This window comes from Centroberyx affinis, unplaced genomic scaffold (genome assembly GCF_046629955.1).
Source record: "Centroberyx affinis isolate AG114_WGS23_722 - 3 ecotype Tasmania unplaced genomic scaffold, CSIRO-AGI_Caff_v1 ptg000035l_1, whole genome shotgun sequence".
NCBI classification, from domain to species: Eukaryota; Metazoa; Chordata; class Actinopteri; order Beryciformes; family Berycidae; genus Centroberyx; species Centroberyx affinis.
In genome coordinates this window covers 317768-339845 of record NW_027278749.1, presented here as the reverse complement: position 1 = coordinate 339845, position 22078 = coordinate 317768, and the positions used below count along the sequence as shown (strand labels likewise).

Sequence of the window (22078 nt, the reverse complement as noted above, 5' to 3'; positions counted from 1 at the left end):
GTAAGATGGACGCGGCCACTAAGAGCATGTAGAAGCCGCAATAACACATCTTGTTAAGTGTTAGCGTTGTTCTCAGTATGAGCTTTTAATTCATGATTTGTTGCTGTAATCATAACGAACGACTCGACCAACAGAAGATCACCGATAGACATAAAAACTGGTAATATTCTCAATATTATCGCGGAATTAACGTGCTAACGTGAGCTAAAGCTAACTAGGGGTCAATGCAAAGATCCTCATGACAAAGCTAACATAGCTAACTTGTGTTGGATAGCAGGATAAACCGGCTAGCTGCAGGTTAACCACATAGATAGGTAATGTCGAATAACCAGTTTACTTGAGTAAGTTTCCACTGAAAGTAAGACTACATGTCATTTGACTTCTCGTAGGTAACTAAGCCAAGCCATGTCTGTGTTGGGAGGGTTACTGAAGTCTGGAGCGTCCTTCTGCCAGTCTGCTGGGACTCTGCTCCATACAGCTCGGTCCATATCTACAGGTAAGTACTGTCACCCGGTTACGAGCTGTATTGGATCAAGGACTAATGCATACAACTGTATGTTTTTAGTGCAGTTTTTTACAGTGTATGCTGTTGTTATTCCTTTAATGAATACGCATGAAGATAGTTCAGTTAGGTTAGATATTCAATGCTGACCTGAAACAACGTGCTGTTTTCAGGTGTGTGCTGCCGAATCAGGATGCATGCCATCCCAGAGCTGAAGAAGGTGGACAGATGGACTGAGAAGAGGAGCATGTTTGGGGTTTATGATAACATAGGCATCCTAGGTGAGTTCCCTGAACCAGGCAAAGCCCAAATCCAAAATAAGAGTATAGCACTATGTGAATGTTTGTTCTGTTAGATTGAAGATATTTTCACCCTTTAATTGTCTGGCTGACCTGTTGATAATAGGACTGGAAGTATGAACCGGCTAACCATGAATTGTAACTGTGTTTTGATGCTGTAAATTAATTGTTTGTTTGCAATACAGCTTGTTAATATAGGGAAAAAAGTAGACCGGAGTTATGTCAGGATCTGAGAGTTACAAAGGCTGCATTTTCTAAGATCAAGGCCTTCTTTTCAAGAATCAGTGTGCATGTACTCACAATTGATATATTCCCCAAAATCACAGACTAAGTCCTTAATGGACAGTTTGAAAAGATTACATTACTATGGGATAGTCCTCTCTCTATTCCAAATGCACCACGCACAGTGATCCAGAGATTAATGATAATAAATGTAAGACTGATTCAACCTCCTGGCTCAGATGGGGCAGATCAGCACACACTGTTTATGTTCCTGAAAGGATTTGTCAGCCTTGCTGTATTTTGATCTCTACCCCCAGTCCTCACTCTCCTCCCCCTATGCCTTTTCCCACACTCTTGCATGCTCTCTCTCTCTCTCTCTTTCTCTCTCTTTTTCACACACACATACACAGTGCAAAAATGTATCCCCCTTTGCGCCTGCAGGAGATTTTAAAGCTCATCCGCGGGACCTCATTGTGGCCCCCTGCTGGCTGAAGGCTTTCCGAGGCAATGAACTGCAGCGTCTAATCAGGAAGAAGAAGATGGTGGGAGACAGAATGATGACTCTGGATAGGCACAACTTGGAGAAAAGGATCCGCTTCCTCTACCGACGCTTCAACCGCACTGGCAAACACCGCTAACATGGAACTGACCAAACTGGCAAATACATCAGACCAACCACTGTCAATAAGGACTGTTGGAATCCAGTGGTGTTTTTTCATGCTGTCACAGTGTTGTATATTGCCATTTTTTCTAAATAATCTCATGTATATAAAAATAACTGCTTTGTGTGCTTGGAAGTTCCTCCAATACTCATCTTTATTGGTTCTTTTTGGCCCTATTGACAACGGATTGAAAAAAAAAGCCTGTCTGTAAACTAAATGTTTTAAGAAGGGACTCAAGAGATGCTGTTCCAAACCACAGGGGGTTCAAAGGTCAGAGATGTAGCTCAGGACGAGACCCCCTCCGAGCCATAAAAGTAAAACTTAAAATCACTTTGAGAACAACTTTGAAGCCCGGAATCCTTTCAGTGTATCTGCAATTTCAAACGATTTACAGACAAATAGACTTAGAAACACATTATCTGGAAAATGAGATGTTAATGTGCAGTTATTGGTATCAATAAAGCTGTTCTTAAGTTTACTGTGAAGTTGTTGAGAATATTATGTTTGTTGTGTTTAATTCCATATTACTTTGCCTATTTATGGTTTTCCTACTATTAAAAAATTGTTTTATTTCACCACCACTGAACAACATGACATTTCAGTGTATTTCATGTTTTTTTTTTTCTGCCTTGGGCCTTAGATGTATTTCCCACGACCGAGGACATTCTCTATGCAGAGAAAATACCGGCTCCTCTCCTGCACTCTCACTTCTCTTAGTTATATATTCATGGAGTGGGGGTGAAAAAGAAATGGAAATGGAGCTGAGGTTGTAGGCTTTAGAGGTGGGATGGCACTCGGAATTAAACAAGAGCTATTGCAAAGGAAAATATGATAGAAGAGGAAGAAGAAGAGGAGGAGGAGGAGGGTAGAGGGAGAAGCCCAGACCAGGGAGGAAACAGTCGAGTCAACACTCTGTAGGCATCCAGTGTACCGCAGTGTCGTCCTGCCGCCCTATCCGACACAGAAAGCTGCAGTACTGCAAAGTGTGAGGAGAGAGAGAGATGGGAGGGGGGAGGGGGGAGGGGGGAGGAGGAGGAGGAGATGGAGAGAGAGGGAAGGGGGGGGGGTACCGCACCGTCGTTACGAGTCCAACTGGAGAAGGCAGGGGGAGCGACGCATTATTGCAGTATAGCGCCATAACATACACATGGGCGAAAACTACCGCACTACTTTCCACAACAAGACCCACGTCCGCCTGGAGAGGGGGGATTAGACCGCGGTGATAGAAATAACACAGAGCCTCAACTGCATTTTCATGACTGGACATTTTTTTTTTTTTTGGTTGGTGTTGAAATTGCAAGCGTTTGCTAGTGTTTAGCTGTTAGAGGAGGCAACGCACAGCAGCGAGCCAATCACTGCTGTGTTCCTGTATCCATCCAGTCTCGAGCATCTCTTAAGGACTCAGCATCCTCTGGAATAACTGGATCGCATTCTTGCAGGCATCCACCATAAAAAAAAAGCATCCTTGGATTTATCTTGAATGGATTATAGGATAGAAGTACTTTTCTCTTGAGATCGCGTTGCCCTCTCCGTCCCCCACTTTCTGCTCCCGGTCCCGCTGCCGTGCCAGTGAATTATTACCCGACCCGTGTCTCGGTATTGCGGTACTTCGCTGACGACTTGCGGTATAAATGCACCGCTAGAAGATTAGCTCCACTGCGCCAAGAGCCTCTGCCTCTGTTTACTGTTTGCGCGGCACTTTAATCACTTTGGTAATTGAAAATTTGGACTTTCGTTTGGACCAGTGCCTAGAAATTCTTGTCTCTTTTTTGTGATCTTGCTCTTTTTTTTTTTTTTTTTTGTACCTCAGACCCTCCCCCTCCCGTCTCACACCCCGTCACCCCTCCTGCCGTCCGTGAGTCAGTTCGAAACAGCTGCATAGAAGATGTGAGTATTAATGCGGGTTTTCTATTTCACTCTTTTTAGAATATGCAAAAAAAAGTTCTCGACACGAATTGCATCAATATGTATTCGAGTCAATTTATTTCCTTGTGTTTTTTTCCCATGGGGTTTTTGCAACTGATTTCTTTCAGCTTGATGGATTTTGCTGACGCAAGTTAAATTTATCCGTCACAGCATCTCTGAATAATGTATTCCTGGGATGGCTGCTGTCATTCTAACGCTTCAAACACGGTTAAATTGAGTTATTACGGTATTTTACATCACAGTGGAATTACTTTAGTGTAGAAAATGATGAATTTAGGGTTTGGGGGACTTTGGAGTCAGCTGAATGATGCTGTGGGATATTAACATGAAATGCCTGATAGTTCACGTAGGATAACCCTGTGGCTGAATATCATATCACAGTATGAAGGCCTACTACGCGATTGCTTTAATCTGTTTATTTCCAACGGGAATGACTGTGATTTGCACCGAGTTAAACTGTCCAGCAGGCAGCAGCCTGAGCCAGTGGCTGCTCCCCCGAGCAGCTTGTTCAGTCTGTTTAAACCTCCTGTACTCATTCCCTCTTTCCCCTGCTAGCTCTCTCTCTTAACCCTTTCCCAGCCTACTTCCTCCTCCACCCCTTTCTGCACATCACTTATCTGTGTCTCCTCCATATTAAGCTATTTGTCTTAACCTCCCCGGCCTTCCAGCTTTATCATTTTTACTCGCTCTCTCACCCAATTTTCTTTATAACTTCACAATAATTTGTGTCTGTCCTTCACTCCAAAATCTTCTATCCTTTCTCCCATAACCGCTGACTTCTTGGGCCCCACTTTCTATCGCCCTTGGCCTCCCCTCTCAGGCCTACTCTCATTTTCTTTCATCTTATCACATCTTTCTCTAATCCCATCCCATTTCTCACTATTATGTGCTTATCCTTCCCTCCTTTCTTTCCTCCTCACAACCTCTTTTTTTGCATTCCTCATCCTACATCTCCACATGCAGTTTTTCTCCTTTGCTATGTGTTGTTTTCATCACTGACCTAATCTTTCCCCTGTAACTGCTGATTAAACGTAATTTATTCCTTCATCTGAGCCTTTCATTTTTTTCCCCTCCTGCTCACATAAAGTAAAGTAGTCTCTACAGGCCGGAAGCTTGTATTAATTATCAGATTGTCAAATATTCTCATTTGCTCCCCTCCCCCTCCCATTCCTCCTCCTCCCACTACACTATCCTCCTCTTCCTCTCTTCCTCCTCAGGTCTGCCCCAGATGCTGCCGCCCCAGCTGGAGCCCCCGGCGCTCCAGGAGCCCCCGGTGCAGATGGCGCCCCAGGTGGAGCACCCCCCGGCCCACCCAACACCTCCAGCAACCGCAGGCTACAACAGACACAGGCCCAAGTCGAGGAGGTGAGCCGGACTGGGCCGCAGTTTGATGTTACATGCAATATGTCAGGAGTAAAAAAACAGCTGGGGAATCTCATCAGTGGCTGTAATAAGTCATGTAATGGTGATGTACATTTGCTGGACTGATGGACTTTTCTAGCCACAGCCCTTTTCCTGGACCAGGAACAAGCTCGCACTTAAAAGCAATAGCACTGGCCTTGTTGCCGCTAGATTGTTTGCTGGAAAGCTCTGCTCTGCTTAATATATAATGGGCTCTACTGCAATTTGCAAATGGATTCTGACTACTGGTTCATTCTCATGTGATGTGAACGTATAGCTTTAGTGGTTGGCTTCAGAAAACAATACACCTCCATTCCCCGTGTTCCTCTCCTCTAACCGTGCTTCTCATCCTCTTCTTTTCCCCTCCTCCCCCCACCACTGCCACATGTTTCTGTCTCCACCACTGTGGGCTAGGTGGTGGATATCATGCGGGTGAACGTGGACAAGGTGTTGGAGAGGGACCAGAAGCTTTCAGAGCTGGATGACAGGGCAGACGCTCTCCAGGCCGGAGCCTCCCAGTTTGAAAGCTGTGCAGCCAAACTCAAGAACAAGTACTGGTGGAAGAACTGCAAGGTAGGCACATTAGTCTGGCTGCATAACACAGATTATTCTCATTGAAAGCAACTCGGAATTGAATCTGACTGTGGATTAACAATATGTCTATTAGTATGTGGTATCTATTAGTATGTGGTATGGTGCAAGTGTGAATCAAATCCACAGCTCTTGTATTTCAATGCACCCACCAACTGTGCCGAGCTGAGGTGCGCTGAGGCGAACACACAGCGTCTGTGCTGGGAATGCCATCATCCTGCTCTACACACACAAATCTTTTAATGAGCAGCTGTGGAGGATTACAGAGATGCTCCAGGGAACATGGGAATAACAAAAGAAATCTCTTACTGCAGTTGTCACTGCAGACTTAGAAATACTAAAGGAATTGCATAACTATAGCACAACAAATGCAAAGGAGTTGAAGGACTTTAAATTTATCACATCAGCTTACTTTGAATTTATCACATCTGCTTACTACTTGTTTTTAATGAATGTGTGTATGTTTGTGTGTGTTGAACTCCACACATAACTACAGTACATGTGCGCATGCTGGTAAACTCTGTGGTTGGGAAGCTTAAATTGATGCACCATTAAAGTAAATATAATCCATGTTGTCTTCTGTTTTTAGATGATGATCATGATGGGTATCATTGGAGTCATTGTGGTTGGAATAATATTCTGTGAGTATAAATTACTGTTCCATCTTCATACTAATACAAAGATTGATTTGGTTGGTTGATTGATTGACTGACTGATTGAAGTTAACTTATGAATATTCATAGATGAGATTATTATAAAGAAAAAAAAGGAAGATAAACGCTGGGTGTTTTGCTGTGGCTGAACCAGTGCTGTTCAGCTCTGCTACTGTGAAAGCAGCCGTCAGCAGCAGATGTCAGCAAAGGGATCAGATGTAGCTAACACAGCTGGGACTGAGACAAACGTCAATTGTGGACCATACATAGGGTCATAGTGCTCAGTGGCCTTATATTTCAATATAGTGGGCTAAAGAATCAACACCTATATGGAGAAAATGAGCGTCTATTGATGTTAATTGTTTACATGTCAGTATATGTCAGTGTTGATGTTGTCGATTGTACAGGAAAAGAAATAAATAGAGAGATGGTTCATCTAATTTTTTTAAAGGATGCTGGCAGGTATAAAACAACATAAGCATAATCTCTGTGCTTCTGCGCTAACAAGTCTACATCTGGACTGCCTACTGCAGCCTTGATTGTCAATTATTCATGACTGCTTATTACAGTAAATTATTGATATAATACCTATTTTACCAGTTCTTCAATAAAAAACAAGCAACATGAAGACACTATATAAGAAAAGAGGCCCAGTTGAGAGTTCTCTGTTTGTTTTGTAACATGTTTTAGGCTGTGATGCGTTACCAGACTCATTAGACTAATGACTCTGCCTCTCTCTCTCTCCCCCCTTCACTTTCAGTGTACTTCTTCTACTGAGCTCACCCCATCATTACAGAAGGATATGGACTTCAGAATGATATAAGAGAGGGAAGAGAAAAAAAACAACACAAATCCAAGCGCCACTCCTCCCCTTTTATCCGTCCTCTCCTCCCTCTCTTCACACAGTCTTCCATCAAACCATCTTGCACTTATACATGACAGTAGTGTTTAGGTGTCTCTGCTCTCTTTGTCCTCCTTTCCCTCCCTTCTTGTTGCTTTCTCTTTCTTCCACTGTTTTGGCGTGGAGTCTCACTCACTCTCTCCTGTCTCCGCACCTCATGCATTATTGAAGGATGCAGCGGGGAGAGAGAAAGAGGGAGAAAGAGAGGGAAGGAGGGAGAGAGAAAATCCTTGTGACACAGGAACACACAGGGCTAAGCCCGCTGAAACGAGATACTGAGCTGGAGGGAATGAACAAAAGCAAGGGAAGAGACAAAAGAAGAGGGATAGCGAATGTGTGCAGGGAAATTGAACAAGAGATAGCAGTCCTTTCTATCCCAGATGCGCCAAAGCTTGTTCATTTTACCTTTTTGACAGTGTCCCACATTTGTAAATTGATACTGACATGCCTAACTGACATACCCCTCCTGCCACTACCGCTACGATCATTACTACTTACTAATACAAGGTCATGGTTAGACTAAGATTATGATCATTTTTGTTGTATGTGCGTGTGTGTATTTGTGATCCAAAGCATTGTAGCCAATAGCTTTTTCCAGGTTTAGCTGATAGGCCTTTACTGGTAATTCTTTCTTTTCCTTTCCTGCCTGACTTTCTCTCACTTGGTCTCTTATTTCTGGAAGGCTAAGTATAGACATAATGGCAAGAAAGAGAAATGTGAAAAAGGGAAAAGAGACTGTGTGAGAGTGTAAGGAAAGGCAAGAGTGATTCAGGGAAAGTTAATAAGTCTGTTGTGAACTTTTCCCATATAGACATGCAAAACCTAATTCTGGACTGAAAAGCAATTATAGATTAAGTAATGACTATGACTATGACTATGCTTGATTTGTACCCAGGGTTTCAGTACTGCAGGTAGACAGATATACTGATAAACAGACTTAGTGGCATAGTATTATGCACATAAAGAAAAACAGACAGGCCACTAACAGACAATCTCTCTATAGATGAACTGACCACTCTGGCCCAGAGGAAGGTCTCCCTTAACTCTGACTTGGACAGAGCCACAGCCATAGACAGATGAATGTGAAATGTCACATTTTACACAGGTACTAATGGTCTTGTTGTTCTGAACTTTGTGCCGACACACTGTTCATTTGTTTGTTGTGTAAGTTGACTTGAGCTCCAAAAAGCAGGAAAGTGGGAGAGAGGACATGACTGAGAAACCCTCAGCCACCTGGCCGACCCCCCCCCCCCCCCCCCCTTCCCCTCCTCACTCAAAAAAACAGACTCACTTGTCACCTACAGTATGGTAAAGGCCAAAAGGAGGTGTTTGTTTCTAACTTGCATGGCAAACGGTGTCCATAGTTTTGCCTATTTGTGTGACCTGTGTATCTGCCATTTCTGAAATTAACTGCCGATTGTACATTTTCTTTTGTTAGTGGTTTAAAGGACCTGTGTATAATGTATCTCTGATCTGGTAATTACTGCGTATGCAATGCAATGATGCTCAAGAGTTTGCCAAAATTTTGTTAAATTCACTTGCTTTTGAGGGAAAAATAATAATATTCAAACAAAGAACAACTGCTACAATAGTGTACTGTTAAAAACATGTAGTACTGTATGAGTAGAACCATAGTACACATCTGTCAGATTATGCTCCTGAAAATGTGTTTATAGATTCTTTAAAGTTTTTTGGGGGGTGTTGGATAAACTGAAAAGCTCATTTTCCTCTTAAGACTGATTTTGAGAACAAAATTGTAAAGATATGTAAAACTCTATGTGTAAATTGCATTTATGCATAATGATAGTGGTTAATCAAAATTATCTGATGATATTGTGCAACAATACTGTTGGGTGACTAACTTCTACAACATGAAAATGCAGTGAGAGATGCAACTGGATTATAAAAATTCTTTAAAATGCATGCTTACCACTTTTGCTGATGCCAATAAAGAAATCATCAATAGAACTGTGTGCCTTTGAACCTTTGTTGTACTCTAAACATGTTTGGCCTGATTCAGACTTTGACTTAAGCTCAGAGACGGTTTTCTGCACGTGTCCCACCGCTCCAATACCAACAACCCTTCTGTAAGATGCACACTGAAGGTGACCAATACAAAAATCAGGGCAGATCCACCTTCAGATTACAATACATGAATTATGACTCTGACTTAAGGCGATTGGAAACTCCTTTCCTTACACGCCTGAGACCCTGTGATATATCTAGTGCTCCCATCAGTCTCCAGATGTAAAACAAATGTACTAATACTAATAAATGCCAAAGACATCAAGAGTCACAAAAACATGGAAATGAGGCTGTGCAACACTGGTCTATGAATAACTGGAGTGGTATTTCAAGCCACATGACAGCTCTCCACAACTAAGCTAATAACCGTGTGTCCTGCCATTTATGTGGAGTTTTTAAGTTTTTAAGTGATCATCAAAGGAGATGGTGCCGGCAGGGTGCACAGAGGGTGCCCAGGATTTGTTAATGTGCTGAGTTTAACAGACGGCATACAGCATTTCCACATGGATAGGGCCTCAATCTGGCGTCAGTGGCTGGCCAACATACATATTCTTGGTGCTGCGTCAGCCAGACAGGACGTCCCAGGATGACACGAGTATCTCAAGCTTCTGTCTCCTGCTGCCTGGTGCAGCTCTTATTGGCAATGAGCAGACAGACCAAAGAATATGTCTATTGGTCAGAGTCTGGCACACATCAAGGGCAGATTCTATTATGTTTCAGGCTTTCCAAATAAATAGGAGCCATGGACTGCAGGCATATGACCATCAGGGTGCAAAGCGCACAACAACACTTTTATAAGAATAGGAAAAGACAACATCCCATGAGTATTCTGATATATGATGCAGACGTGGCCGTGACAAGTGTTTCACTGTAGCAAGCAATGCAATTGTAAGCTGAGTACAAAGCAGTTCTTACAGGCAAAATGTGGAATATCATAAATCATTTCAGATTTTGTAAAGTATAAGGTTTTATTCAATGAATGCCCCAAAGGCATGTTGCCAATTCAGTCTTTGTGCGCCATTGTCCTAAAAAACTCAATCAAACTAAATTATACAGTCTGAATCAGGCCCATAAAGCCTCACTTTTTATTGCATGCACTGTGAACACCTACTGCTTATTCACTTCAGTTGTATTCCCTATTCAGCTGTAGACTATCTAAGAAAGTACAGGACCGCTATTCTTGTGCAGGATATATGCATCATGGGAGACTTCAATGATGGGTAACATTAAACACGTGTATAACTCTAAACATTAAATAAGTGAACCACCAATAGCTATACTGAATATTGAATACAATCAACAACAGATTATTTTAAAAATTTTATCAGGAAAATAAAATATACAGCTGCATATTACAGTACAATCATTAAATATGGAGCTTCATTTCAGTAGTCTCTATTTTCTTTACAGGAGTGAAAGGAACCAGATTCTAATTAAATTGGTAATAACTTCAAGGACCAAAAGTAAGACAAAAAGAAACATCTCTGGGTTCAGTTTGAAGTCAGGATGATCTACTAGAATATCTCCGGCTGAACTACTTCATGACCTGGTAGAAGAAAAGCACAGTGATGACCAGGAAACCCAGAACCATCCAATACGAATCTGTGGAGTTTAAAACACAGAGTGCAGTTAAGGATATATTCAGACTGGTTCGACATTAAGCACAAGATGTATCTGTAATCCAAAAATCCACAATCTGAAAATGTTCATTGTTTTATGTGTTGATGTTAACAACATGATGTTTATTACACCATATCTGATCATTTTGTTGTTTGTTGAGTGAATAATATGACTTAATGTCCACATTGTAATTTATTTCAATTTCTACAGAGGTGAAGTTTTACAAGTTAAACACCTTTGCTGTGATACAAACAGAAGTTTTGTTAAGTCTATATATTAGACTTGACATTAGACATTAGTCAAAGAGAGACAAATATATCTTGAGATTTCAAAGTCTTGGATGACACCAAGAGCCTAGTTACATTTCTTTCTCAATGACATCCATTTCTCAATTAAATCTTCTCAGTGAAATCCATTTACTGCTTGGGATTCATTTTCCTTTAGAAATGTATGATTTCACAACCAATAAAAGCCAAAGATAAATACCTGGTTCAGGTTTTTCTACCACCAGACTGACAGAGAGAGGTGTGGCCAGGGCCGAATGGGACACCCTGCAGGTGATGGTGTTTCCAGGGGAGACGCTGGAGGGCACGGTGAGGTGAGATGACAGGGAGAAAGTCCCATCACCATGCTGTCGATGGCTGGAGAGAGAGCCCTGCTCTGGGAGGACAGTGGGCTCTGTGTCTGTAGGAGAGAGGGAGAACCACTCCATCTAAAGGCAGAAGAGAGAAGAGAAAAAAGCTCAGCATGCCAGTGGCTCTTGGCCAGTTTGCCATGCAGCAAGCATAGAGCTGCTTCGAGATTTTGCTCAAATGTAAAGACATTAAAGTGAAATGTAAATGTTGTGTCATTAAAATTAAACAAAATAAACTTGTGATCAAATATATTCTCCAGTTTAATGCTTGGTGGCCATGATCCACTAAGGGTTTCTGTGATATTTTCAAACAATTAATGTATGCTGTGGGATTTTATGTCAGATATGCCATGGCACAGAGAGGGATGACAGCGATTTAAATAAGGATCTGAGGGCTTTACTGGTCAGCAGCTACATGTAAAACGGTAGTAGCTACAGACCTGAGCGTCCAGTGGGTAGTAGTTACTGCAATGGCAGCTCAGTGTCTGGGGCACCTCCGGCTTAAAAAACAACTTCTCCTCCGAGAGAGAAACACGGGGAGGTTCTGAAATAAAGAGGGGGCAGAAATACACTCTTGACCTGCTAGTCCTAAGCCTAATGACACATAATAAATAACACAACAAGTAACAGATAACAGAATAGACAATGTAAAAGAAGACATGCTGTGTATTTTTCAGAATTGAGAGGACAGATTAGGGTGAAACTTACGTGTGACATGGAGTTGTATGACCTGCTGGGCGTGGAAAAGGCCTACACTGACTGTACAGATGTAGGTCCCTTCATCCGAAACCTTAAGCTTGGTCAGAATCATAGATGTGTTACCGTCACCAACCAGGGCAGCATCCACACTCGAGCCTTCCCTCTCTGCGTGCACTGAGGAAAGAAAATGAGAGAGGGTCAGATCATTTTATAGCCTTTGCTGTGTAATTTAGTGTCTTGTCCTGTGTAATGATGGTCTTGTACCATCGGGTGGCTACTGTGTCCTTTGTATCCTGTCCTTTCCATTTCTATCTTGTCCTGTGTAATGTATATTCTGTACCATTAGGTGGCTATTGTCTTGTCATGCTATATCTTTGTATGCATTCACCACAAGTGACTTTTTACCAAGGTTGGGAATGTAAATTTGAATGGCTTTGGATTACCAATTAGCATATGATTTAGCAGAATTTATTCATAAAATAATCAATGAATGCAAAACTGGTCTCTTGAAGATGCACGGACTAGGAATTATACTTCCAAAAATGAATCCCCCATGAAAACACACACGAGTTAAAGGTAGTGTAGGAGACCAGGGTTCAATTCTCACTAACATTTTTAAAGATCTGCTGGCTCAAATACAGGTTTTTGTCTTTTTAAATAGAATTTGGCACTTTATTTAGAGTTGATAAAAATTATTACAGTTGATAAAAATGATTGATACAAATTACTATACAAGGTGACATCACCTGGCACCAAAGATAACCAGCCAATTGCAGATGGCTATTTCAGTAGCATGCTTTTTACCATTAGATGTCAGGCTTTACACAGATTTGGGTTTGGGGTTTAGTTACTCTTCAAACTACCGTTAGATATGTAGTTAGTAGTATATCTTGTATTAAATGTCAAAAATGCATTCAGCACATAAAATGGCTACTTGGCACGGCCTTATATGAGTGTAAAATTTGCCCATACATCATCCTCTAAAACTCTAAATTGCATTTTGAGGCCATTTCCATTTATTTATGTATTCATTCCCAGTGGAGCATGCCACTGAAGCCCACTGGCACTAATGTACCACCCAACGCTGCCACTGGGAGCTGATCCTCCCCAGAGTTTGAAATCTGCATAACGCCCCTGGATAAAACAGTCGAGGGCAGGTAGACCTACTTACCCTCTGAGCTCTCCTCTGTATCATTCAGCCTCGTCTTCATCTCAAGCACTTTCCGCCCTTTTCCTCTGTGCTGCAGCCGCCACTCAATGCCAACCTCCTGTGCCGGGGGCATTTCCTGCTGCCTGAAGCCGCAGCTGAGGAGGACTTCGCCTCTTAGAGGGGCAGAAACGGACTTTGCATGGGAAAACACCAGGAATGCCACTGAGAGAAAAGAAAGCAAAGAGAAGGGCAGAGGAAGAGTAGTGAGAAGGACTTGTCTATCAAAACAAAGTGAAACGTTAAGTAATTCCTCTAAACTGGGATATTAACCTCCTGATCTCACCCTCAGTCAGCATGGACCCTGACTGGCTAAGAGGCAGGCCCAGTTTGGTCTGCATCAGGGTTGTTCCCCCTGATCGGTCCTTCTCAACCGCCAAAGTCTGCAGGACCAGCGCAGTGCTGAGCCCGTCTCCCTCAACGCTCAGGGACACAAAAAAATAGGCTGGTTCTGTGCTGTCCTGGGAGCCATGCAGGAAGTAACGGCTTATTTCACATGTCACTTCCTTCTCATCGCAGTCTGCATGGAGAAACAGGTCTCCATTGGGGATCTCGGGCGATGACGCTGCCATAGAAGGAGCAGAAAGGAGAAGACAGAAGAGGGTAGGGGAAAACGTCATCACAGGTTCTGATTACATTGCATCGGCTTGTGGTGCCAACTTTATGAAGGGCGGGCAGAGCAAACCTTTGGCCTCGAAGAGGATGGCATCAGGATCAGGGACCGTAGGTGGGACGAACGGAGTGAGTGTTTCAAGTAATTGGTCAGAAGTCACTGCAATATCTCTCAGGACAAGTGTGGCTGGAGTCCGGGTGAAGAGAGCGCCACCTCCCATTCCCCCCATGCCGACTCCCTCCTCCACCAGGGAGCAGGACAGCACCACATCTGCACCCCCTTCAGCTGAAATATATGGGGGTAGGGGGTATATATTTTTTTAAAAAGATGTAGACTTCCTGAAAAGGAAAAATGCTGTCTAGCCACTTCATCATCTGACCGAGTGACAGCTATCATTTAACTACACACAGCAATGTAATGTGTTAAACCCACCTAAAGTCAGTTCATACACCTTTTTCAGCCTAAGGATTTATCATGCAAATGTATAGCATACGTCACTGTAAGTAGCACCAAACTGATATAAAGTACATGACAATATGGTCTTTTACGGAAAAAATAAATCCATGCTTTTCTGACAAAATGATTGATTTTTGTTTATATTGATGGCCGAGGTGCCTTATGATGACCACCGACTGGAGGTCATAGTTTACCCAATTTATGATTTACCGCGACATCACTGGCAATGTATCATTGTGGGTGCTGTTAGTGTGTGTAGAGATAAAGCTCTTACCATAAACGCATGTCATGAAGCATCCAAACAAGAAAACTTCAATCATCTCGAGTCATGGAGTCGGGTTTAGGCTTTTTACAAATTCAAGTGAGATGAAATAAATATATTCCGGTGAGTACACAAAAGCACTTTCACTTTTGATTGCAACAACTAACGACAGCAGTAATAGCCCCTTTGAGTCTACAGCCTAGTCTCTACACATCTCAGAGTAGGCTACGCTACCGCGCACAATAGCCGTACAGAAATAAATATGATCTGATCTAATAGTTAACTTTGAAGATACAAAGGATAAATCCCCATCGCTGTCCGGCGCATGTGCGTTGCATAGCAGTGGAGTGAAAGTGAAACTGTGTGCAAAAAAAGAGGTTAGTGTCCACTGACAGCGCTGCAGGGAGCTGATCATGAGTTAGCCTACTATGAGATACACTGTATGGTAGGTTATAGTTTAATAGTCTTCCTCTGAAATAACTATTGTGTTGACTGCTGTCGTTGTTGGACCGCCTACGCTTTAATAGACTAGGAATTACCAAAAGGCAATAGGATTCAGTTTCAAGATTTATATTTTATTTTGATGTTTCCAATAGTGACCAGTTTTTTTTATATATAGCCTATATATTTCCGAACAAATCGCACCAAAGCTCACATAACAAAGACTAACAAATGAATAGGCAAACGATGTAAAGCTTGGAGACACATACTGAATGGGAGACTGACCTGGGCTATAGGTGATATGTTAGGGACTACACTAACATTAAAGTGAACTTCATATTATAGTTTTGTCAATTTACAAATCAGAGAACGCGTCTTCGTTCACACTAGCATAATATCAGTATCAGAGTAGCACATAGTCTGTCACAGTCACTTTCTCCATCTTTCACTATTCATGATTTAGTGATCAGTTGTAGAAGAAGCACACATTTTGTAAATGGAACCTTGAAAATCCTAATCTGGTGACAGTTCAGTGAGTTAACTGTTCAAAATTAAGGTTTCTGTTCAGGACTTTGGAACAGTTTAGCCTTTTTTATTTTCTAACCCACAGTGCAGCTCATGAAAAAAGATTAAAAACATAATTATTATATCAACCTATTAATTATTCTCGTAATAACGGTTAAAACTTCACCTTGATCATTTTATTGTCAGTGGGAAGAATTAATTTTAAGGCAGGAAGGAAACGTGCATGAATACTGCAGAGACAAGAGAAGATTTAGAGCCAAATTATTTCGTATTCTTATTTATTCATATTTTGTCTTATTCTTTATTTTATTTCAGTACACCTGGTCATTATCATCGAATGCTGAGCTACAGTGGCTAAACTCAGTTCTCCTGCATGGTCTTGTTGAGCCAGTCCAGATAGTTGGCCACTCTGGTGTAGACTCCATATCTGCCCGGCACTCCGCAGTCGACTCCCCAGCTGACAATCCCTGCAGCCCAGAATCGCCCATCGTCCCTCATGGCGAAGGCACTTCCACTGTCTCCCTGGCAGGAGTCTTTCCCAGCTTCAGGGACTCCAGCACAGAACATGTTGTCTGACAGACTTGGTACATGGTTCTCTGTCTTCTTCACCTCATTGATAGAAGTACTGCATGTCCCCTGGTCCACCACAGGGAGGCGTATGTGCTTCAGCATATTTGATATCTTCTCTGTGTTGTTCTCCCTTGTAATGCCAAAGCCCGACACCAGTCTGGAAAGGAGAAATTGAATGAGAGATGTATTAGAGAAGTAATGGTGAACCGGAAAAAGAAAAAAAAAGAATGCATGTATCCGTGTCTCCTTTCTATGTATAAGTTCTACAAGACTAACAAATCAGCACAACACAAGAAACAGAAAACTTAAATACTACAGTCCACAAAAGGTCAGATTCTGTCTTTACCCCATCACGCCAGTGCTGTATGTGACGCCCTCTGCTGGCAAACATATTGGCATGATGGAGGCGTGAAATGTGATTGGATGTTGCAGTTTGATCAAGGCAATGTCATTGTTGTAGTCTAGGTGATTGGGATTGTTATATCCGGGGTGAACATGGACTGAGGAAACATTTGCAGGTGAGGCCTTTGATAATGTAAGGGCGTTGTTACTTCCCATGTAAACCTGTAAACCAACAAGATAAGAGGAAATGACTTGTCCATTAAAAAAACTTGGAAGCACAGGGCATGTAAATAAAAAGCCCACTTACCCGTAAGACCTCCTTTTTCATAATTGTGCCACCTTGCACCAGATTGTGAGCTGCAGTCATAACCCAGCGGTCTCCAACCACCATGCCGCCTCCTCTATCACCAGCTACACTCAACAATACTTGCCAGGGGATTGTATTTTCTGGAGCTGTACTGCCCCCAATGATCCTCTGATAACCAGTGATGAGTTTTGTGGGCTTTCCACAAACTGGATGGAGCAGAGAGACATACAGGTGTGAGAATATGTGGAGTTCACAAAAGAGGAGTTGCACACAACGTCTACTATTTTATAGCCAAAGCAAAAACAGGCTTCACGTTTAAATAAAACAATAACTCTAGACTAAATTATGTATAGCAGGGTTTATTCTGGTCATGAAGAACAATACCTGGTATACATGTTGGAGTGACAGGAACATCATGGTTGTCTCTCCACTTTCTGTCTGCTGCACAGGTGTAGCTGACTGAAGACCAGAGGGGAAAAGAGAGAAAAGATAAATATAGTTTGACATTGACTTTTAGTTGAACTTAGTTTTAACTAGAATTTTGATATTTTTGTAATCACATTTATTATAGTTGACAGTGCTATTTTTTTAACAATATAAATGTCTCACCATTTACTCCCCCAAGGAGAGAGTAAAATGGTTCATTACAGTGGTACTGAATAACAGACCGGTACTGATTCTCAGATCCAGATATGAAGGTTACGCCTCCATTCAGCAGTGGTTCAGGCTCTCCACAATCAATTACTGTAGAAGAATAAGACAAGGACATAACAATATTTTGCCACTGAGACACAGGAAATGTATTGGCTTGTTGTAAAATCTGGGAATCCTAATTCATGTTGTTGAATCACAAAAAGTCTTTCAATATTTTTTCACAGAATTATTTGATGTCTGTGCTTATATCAGACTTACTCTTGCATTCTGGGAGAGAGAGGTGCCACTGTCCGTTGCTTTGACACATGGCGGAGTAACTGGTGATCTCTCTACCATCCTGACAGAGTGGGAGGAATTGACAGAACGTGATATATCAGACTAATGTTTTTTCAATTCAAACTATGAAAAAATATAAAAAGTAAACAAGGTGTTAAGAATTGGACAAAAGAGAAAAGTTTCATTTAACCATCATCAGCTTATATCCTAGGTCACAGCGCACGTAGATGTAATCTCTGTAGAAATATTCAGTAAAGACAGGAGTGACCCTGCCTTTAGCCACACCACCAGGAATTGGACACTTCATCCCTGAAAAGAACGACGACAACCAAATGTTAAAGAGCAACTCCATATCAAGCAACCCGTTTACCAGAGGTGGGGACTCGAGTCACATGACTTGGACTCAAGTCAGACTCGAGTCGAGTGCTTGAGACTTGATGCATGAAGAGAAGACTTGAGACTTGACTTGGGTTCTGGTGACTTGGGACTTGACTGACTTGTACTTTGATGACTTGAAAAGGTTTCTAAAGTTTTGACAAAAGATCTTGTGTTTGTGTAAATAACTTAGATTGAAAGTGATGAGATTTGTTCCAGCAGACGTCTGAATTTAAATTGTTTTCTGAATTTGCATGGAATGATTGAATTTATTGAAGTTGAAACTGATTATTGAAATCAAACTCATGATGCTCTTACCAGGTTTTTATCCTATTTAAACCATATTGCATTGATACTGGACTCATGATTTGTTCTGACTTGACTTATTCTACATTTAGACTTGAGACTTGACATTAATGACGTGGACTTGACTTGGACTTGACTTGGAAATCTACATTTAGACTTGAGACTTGACTTGAGACTTGTGCCTCAAGACTTGAGACTGACTTTGGACTCAAGCAGAGTTGACTTGGTCACACCTCTGACAGTTACACAACTGTTAGTTTCGACCAAGCAAAACAGTTGGCCAAAGGTAAGCCAATTAGTGCCAAAATGTCTTGACAATGGCACTCAAGACCACATTGCTTCAGTCGTAGTTTCATTGCTCTTTGGCTTATGTTTAGCGTCATCCCCGCACTCTCTCTCCCTCCCCTCACTGTGTGTGCTGTAGCCCAGGCTCCAGCCGTGACTTAGGCCTGTCCCATCAGTGTGGTAGTCCAGCCTGACAGTGTTGGAGTTAGTAGCGATCAGTCCTGGACTCTTTCCCCCACACAGCTTCATGGGGTCTCTCTCTGGGATGGTCACCTGTGTGGAAGGGGAGTACTAGACCATTAGATACTACTAGATTTATTTATAGTGTGGCATATCAATTTAATTCTCCATTTATTTCCTGTTATTTGAATAAATATATTGCATACGAAACCCTAGGCATTACCTGTAACCAGTGATATAGACAGCTGTGGCCTTGCTGAGTGTCTATGCTCTCAATTTGGAAGTTGTCAGTGAAGTTGAGAGTGACAGTGAAGCCGGGTTCTACAGAGATGATGTACTGGCAGGACAGACCGTGAGCTGAAGGGCCAGGGTATCCTGGACTGGACAGCTGTCCCTCAGGCTCGTCAAATATACCACTACCGCAGGATACTGGGCAGGGGGCAAGAGGAGGAATAAGTCAGAGTATTTCAAATAGTAATGGATGATATTGAAGGAATCGTTCAACCCCATAATGTAAATTCAACCCTTATCTACTCCATGTCAGTTGAAATTCTATTGTAGTTTGTAGGACCATCAAACTCACAGCGAGTTAACCCTACAGCACTGGACCCAAAGCGCAGCCGTCTGGCTACAAAACACTTGGATTATGCTACACAAGCTTTTTGGGGAAATTTGATGGACATTGTATGCTTTTTAGGAGCTGTCAAAAGATGAACCTGTTAACTTCAAATTAATCTCGGAACCCATCGTCTATCCGTCTGACGACGATTAGAGGGGGAGACAGACAATATTTTGGGGTTTCCGGTGTAGCCAGCGGACAGTCCGATTAGCAACTTGAGACGCGAGAATGGAGTTGGAGTTGAGAGACGACGTCTACGACCGGATTGTTTCACAAGTTTTTTAGGTCCAGACGACATTTCGGCTAATCTCTATAAACAGATATCTGCATATGAGATGTCGTCTCTCAACTCCAACTCCATTCTCGCGTCTCAAGTTGCTAATTGGACCGTAAACAATGACCAGCGGACGGAAGAGGAAGTCTTGGCCCGGATGTCCGCTGGCTACACCGGAAACCCCGAAATATTGGCCGTCGCCCCCAGAGTCTAATCGTCGTCAGACGGATAGAAGATGGGTTCCGAGATTGACTTCAAATAATTTGGGAGAAGGCTGAGATGGAACTACTGGGGCTAACTCGCTGTGTGTTTGGTGGTCCTACAAACTTCAGTCGAGTTTCGATTGACATGGGGTGAGTGGTTAATGACTGAATTTTCACTCTGAATTTTCATTTTGGGGAGAACTACTCCTTTAAACCAAGTAAGCACTCTCCTACCCTGAGAATCTCTCTCTCTCTCTCACACACACACCATTGCCATTTGGTGGTCACCTTTATCAGAAGTTTCTCATGTTATCATGGGTGCAGACATTTTTGCGGTGGCAGTGGAACATGACGGTGCCAGTGGAAGTTGAGCCCCTAGCCCTTGCAGTATTAATGCCATGCTCTACCAGTAAGCTACACAGGACTACACACATACAGTATATACATAGGAAACACACATCTACACTGTACTCACACACGCAGGTGCGCTGGTCTGGGCGGAGCTCGTAGCCGTTGTGACAGGAGCAGAGGTATGAGCCAAGAGTGTTGAGGCAGATCTGAGAGCAGATTGGGCCTGAGCCATCTTCAGGGTCTGGCCCTGAACACTCATCCATGTCTGATAATGAGAAAGACGCAAAGGTGGGGGAAGATAATGCCATGAAGAGAAGAGGAAAGTGACAGAATAGCTGACAGAAGGAGGAAAACTGCTATCTGCTATTAAATGCTAGTATCCTGCTATTGAAACAAAATAAACTTTGAATACCTATTGCCTGGTAGTGAGCAGAGAAGCCAACATTCTGGTGAATTTCTGGGTTGTTGTCATCTGTTTGGAATATGAGGGTGAGTCTGTTGCCTGGAGAGAAGATGGGCTGGATGCCTGGGTGATTCCCATCAGCAGAATTCTCCTGGCCACAAAACTTCCACAAGACCTTTTTATCAGAGAGAACCTGAAAAATGTAAGCAAGAAGAGAGGACTTATTATACTGCAGAGCAACAGAAAGTTTGCAATAGTTATTATCCACAAAAAAGATAGCATATGGATAGAAGCTAGATAATGGGCAAATTTGCCGTAACAAACCCAATTCTGTCTGAGATCAATTAAGCAGAACAGAGAATATGGATATGGACAGGATGCAATACAAATTAAGTGTACATTAGGTAGAATCAATTGTTTGGGATATTATGTAATTCTGCTTTGCAATCCATATGGCTCTGACCGTAAGAGCATCGTAATAGCATCCTGCAGAAGCCTCGATGTCCAGGTGTGTGAAGGTCAGCTTGATCTGGTAGCCCTCAGGCACACTGAGGTCCCACTGTTTCAGCAGGTTGGGAGGGTAAGGCTGGGGGAACTGGGGGGACTGGACCTCCCCATACATAAGAGGATCAGAGCGGGGCAGCCGCCAACCCTCACACACCGTCGCAAACAGAAACCTGAAACCGTGCATCGACAGAGAGAGTTCGATCTGTTTATCATTTTGCAGTCAACTGAGCTGCTGGTCCAGTGTTCAAACAGAAAATGAACAAACACAGTGATGCAATCACATAACTGTTGCAACCACATAATATTGCCATGGCTTACAATGTGGTGCATTATTGAGACATTAATCACTCAGTCAGCCTTAAAAAACACTCATCTGAAACATTGGCTGTAGACAGTACATAACACTCCCGTAGTAATGATGCTGTATAGGAAGCAGCTGTATATACCATATATACCCTCAATTTTGGAATTCAGATAGAAATTCACTACAAAAACGAGTTCAGTACAACACAAAATGGCTGAGCATTTTGAACAAACTTACCAGATGGCAAAATAGGTCCAGCCCATGTCTGGAAGAGGTTTGTCTTTGAGTGAACTGATCTGCTGTGGACCGAGCAAACGTCTCACATTCAGTGGAACATGAATGTCATGCAGTCCGTGGTTTCCAGTATTTAGCAATGGAGAGTGTCAAAGCCAGGAATATGCTTTGTTTGACTTGGCAAAAACAAATGAAAGCTTGAGTTTGAGTTGCAGAAGAACAGGGTCGATATTGGGAATAAGGCAGAAA

The 22078-nt window shown here is 42.4% G+C and overlaps 4 protein-coding genes across 4 annotated transcripts; 2 read left to right on the top strand and 2 right to left on the bottom strand.

Moving 5' to 3' along the window:
* On the top strand, positions 1-2163 carry mrpl51 (mitochondrial ribosomal protein L51). Its single transcript, XM_071516609.1, has 4 exons — positions 1-160; positions 390-496; positions 676-783; positions 1465-2163. The coding sequence occupies exons 2-4, from the start codon at positions 406-408 to the stop codon at positions 1659-1661; spliced, it is 396 nt and encodes a 131-aa protein (XP_071372710.1). The 5' UTR covers positions 1-160; positions 390-405; the 3' UTR covers positions 1662-2163.
* Positions 2164-2513: 350 nt separating this feature from the next.
* On the top strand, positions 2514-6303 carry LOC139641530 (vesicle-associated membrane protein 1-like). The gene is made up of 5 exons (XM_071515964.1): positions 2514-2550; positions 3496-3544; positions 4829-4976; positions 5427-5585; positions 6193-6303. Exons 1-5 carry the CDS (start codon positions 2514-2516, stop codon positions 6301-6303), a joined length of 504 nt encoding a protein of 167 aa, XP_071372065.1.
* A 3879-nt stretch (positions 6304-10182) lies between these two features.
* Positions 10183-15021, bottom strand: tapbpl (TAP binding protein like). Its single transcript, XM_071516504.1, has 8 exons — positions 14686-15021; positions 14028-14240; positions 13629-13907; positions 13307-13507; positions 12145-12309; positions 11877-11980; positions 11289-11514; positions 10183-10784 (listed from the first exon to the last, which is right to left on the bottom strand). Exons 1-8 carry the CDS (start codon positions 14729-14731, stop codon positions 10717-10719), a joined length of 1302 nt encoding a protein of 433 aa, XP_071372605.1. The 5' UTR covers positions 14732-15021; the 3' UTR covers positions 10183-10716.
* Positions 15022-15964: 943 nt separating this feature from the next.
* Positions 15965-21951, bottom strand: c1r (complement component 1, r subcomponent). Its single transcript, XM_071516676.1, has 13 exons — positions 21833-21951; positions 21248-21461; positions 20794-20977; positions 20506-20646; positions 19158-19363; positions 18880-19027; positions 17979-18097; positions 17771-17849; positions 17468-17602; positions 17243-17317; positions 16859-17064; positions 16556-16773; positions 15965-16366 (listed from the first exon to the last, which is right to left on the bottom strand). The coding sequence occupies exons 1-13, from the start codon at positions 21856-21858 to the stop codon at positions 16000-16002; spliced, it is 2118 nt and encodes a 705-aa protein (XP_071372777.1). The 5' UTR covers positions 21859-21951; the 3' UTR covers positions 15965-15999.
* Positions 21952-22078: the final 127 nt, after the last annotated feature.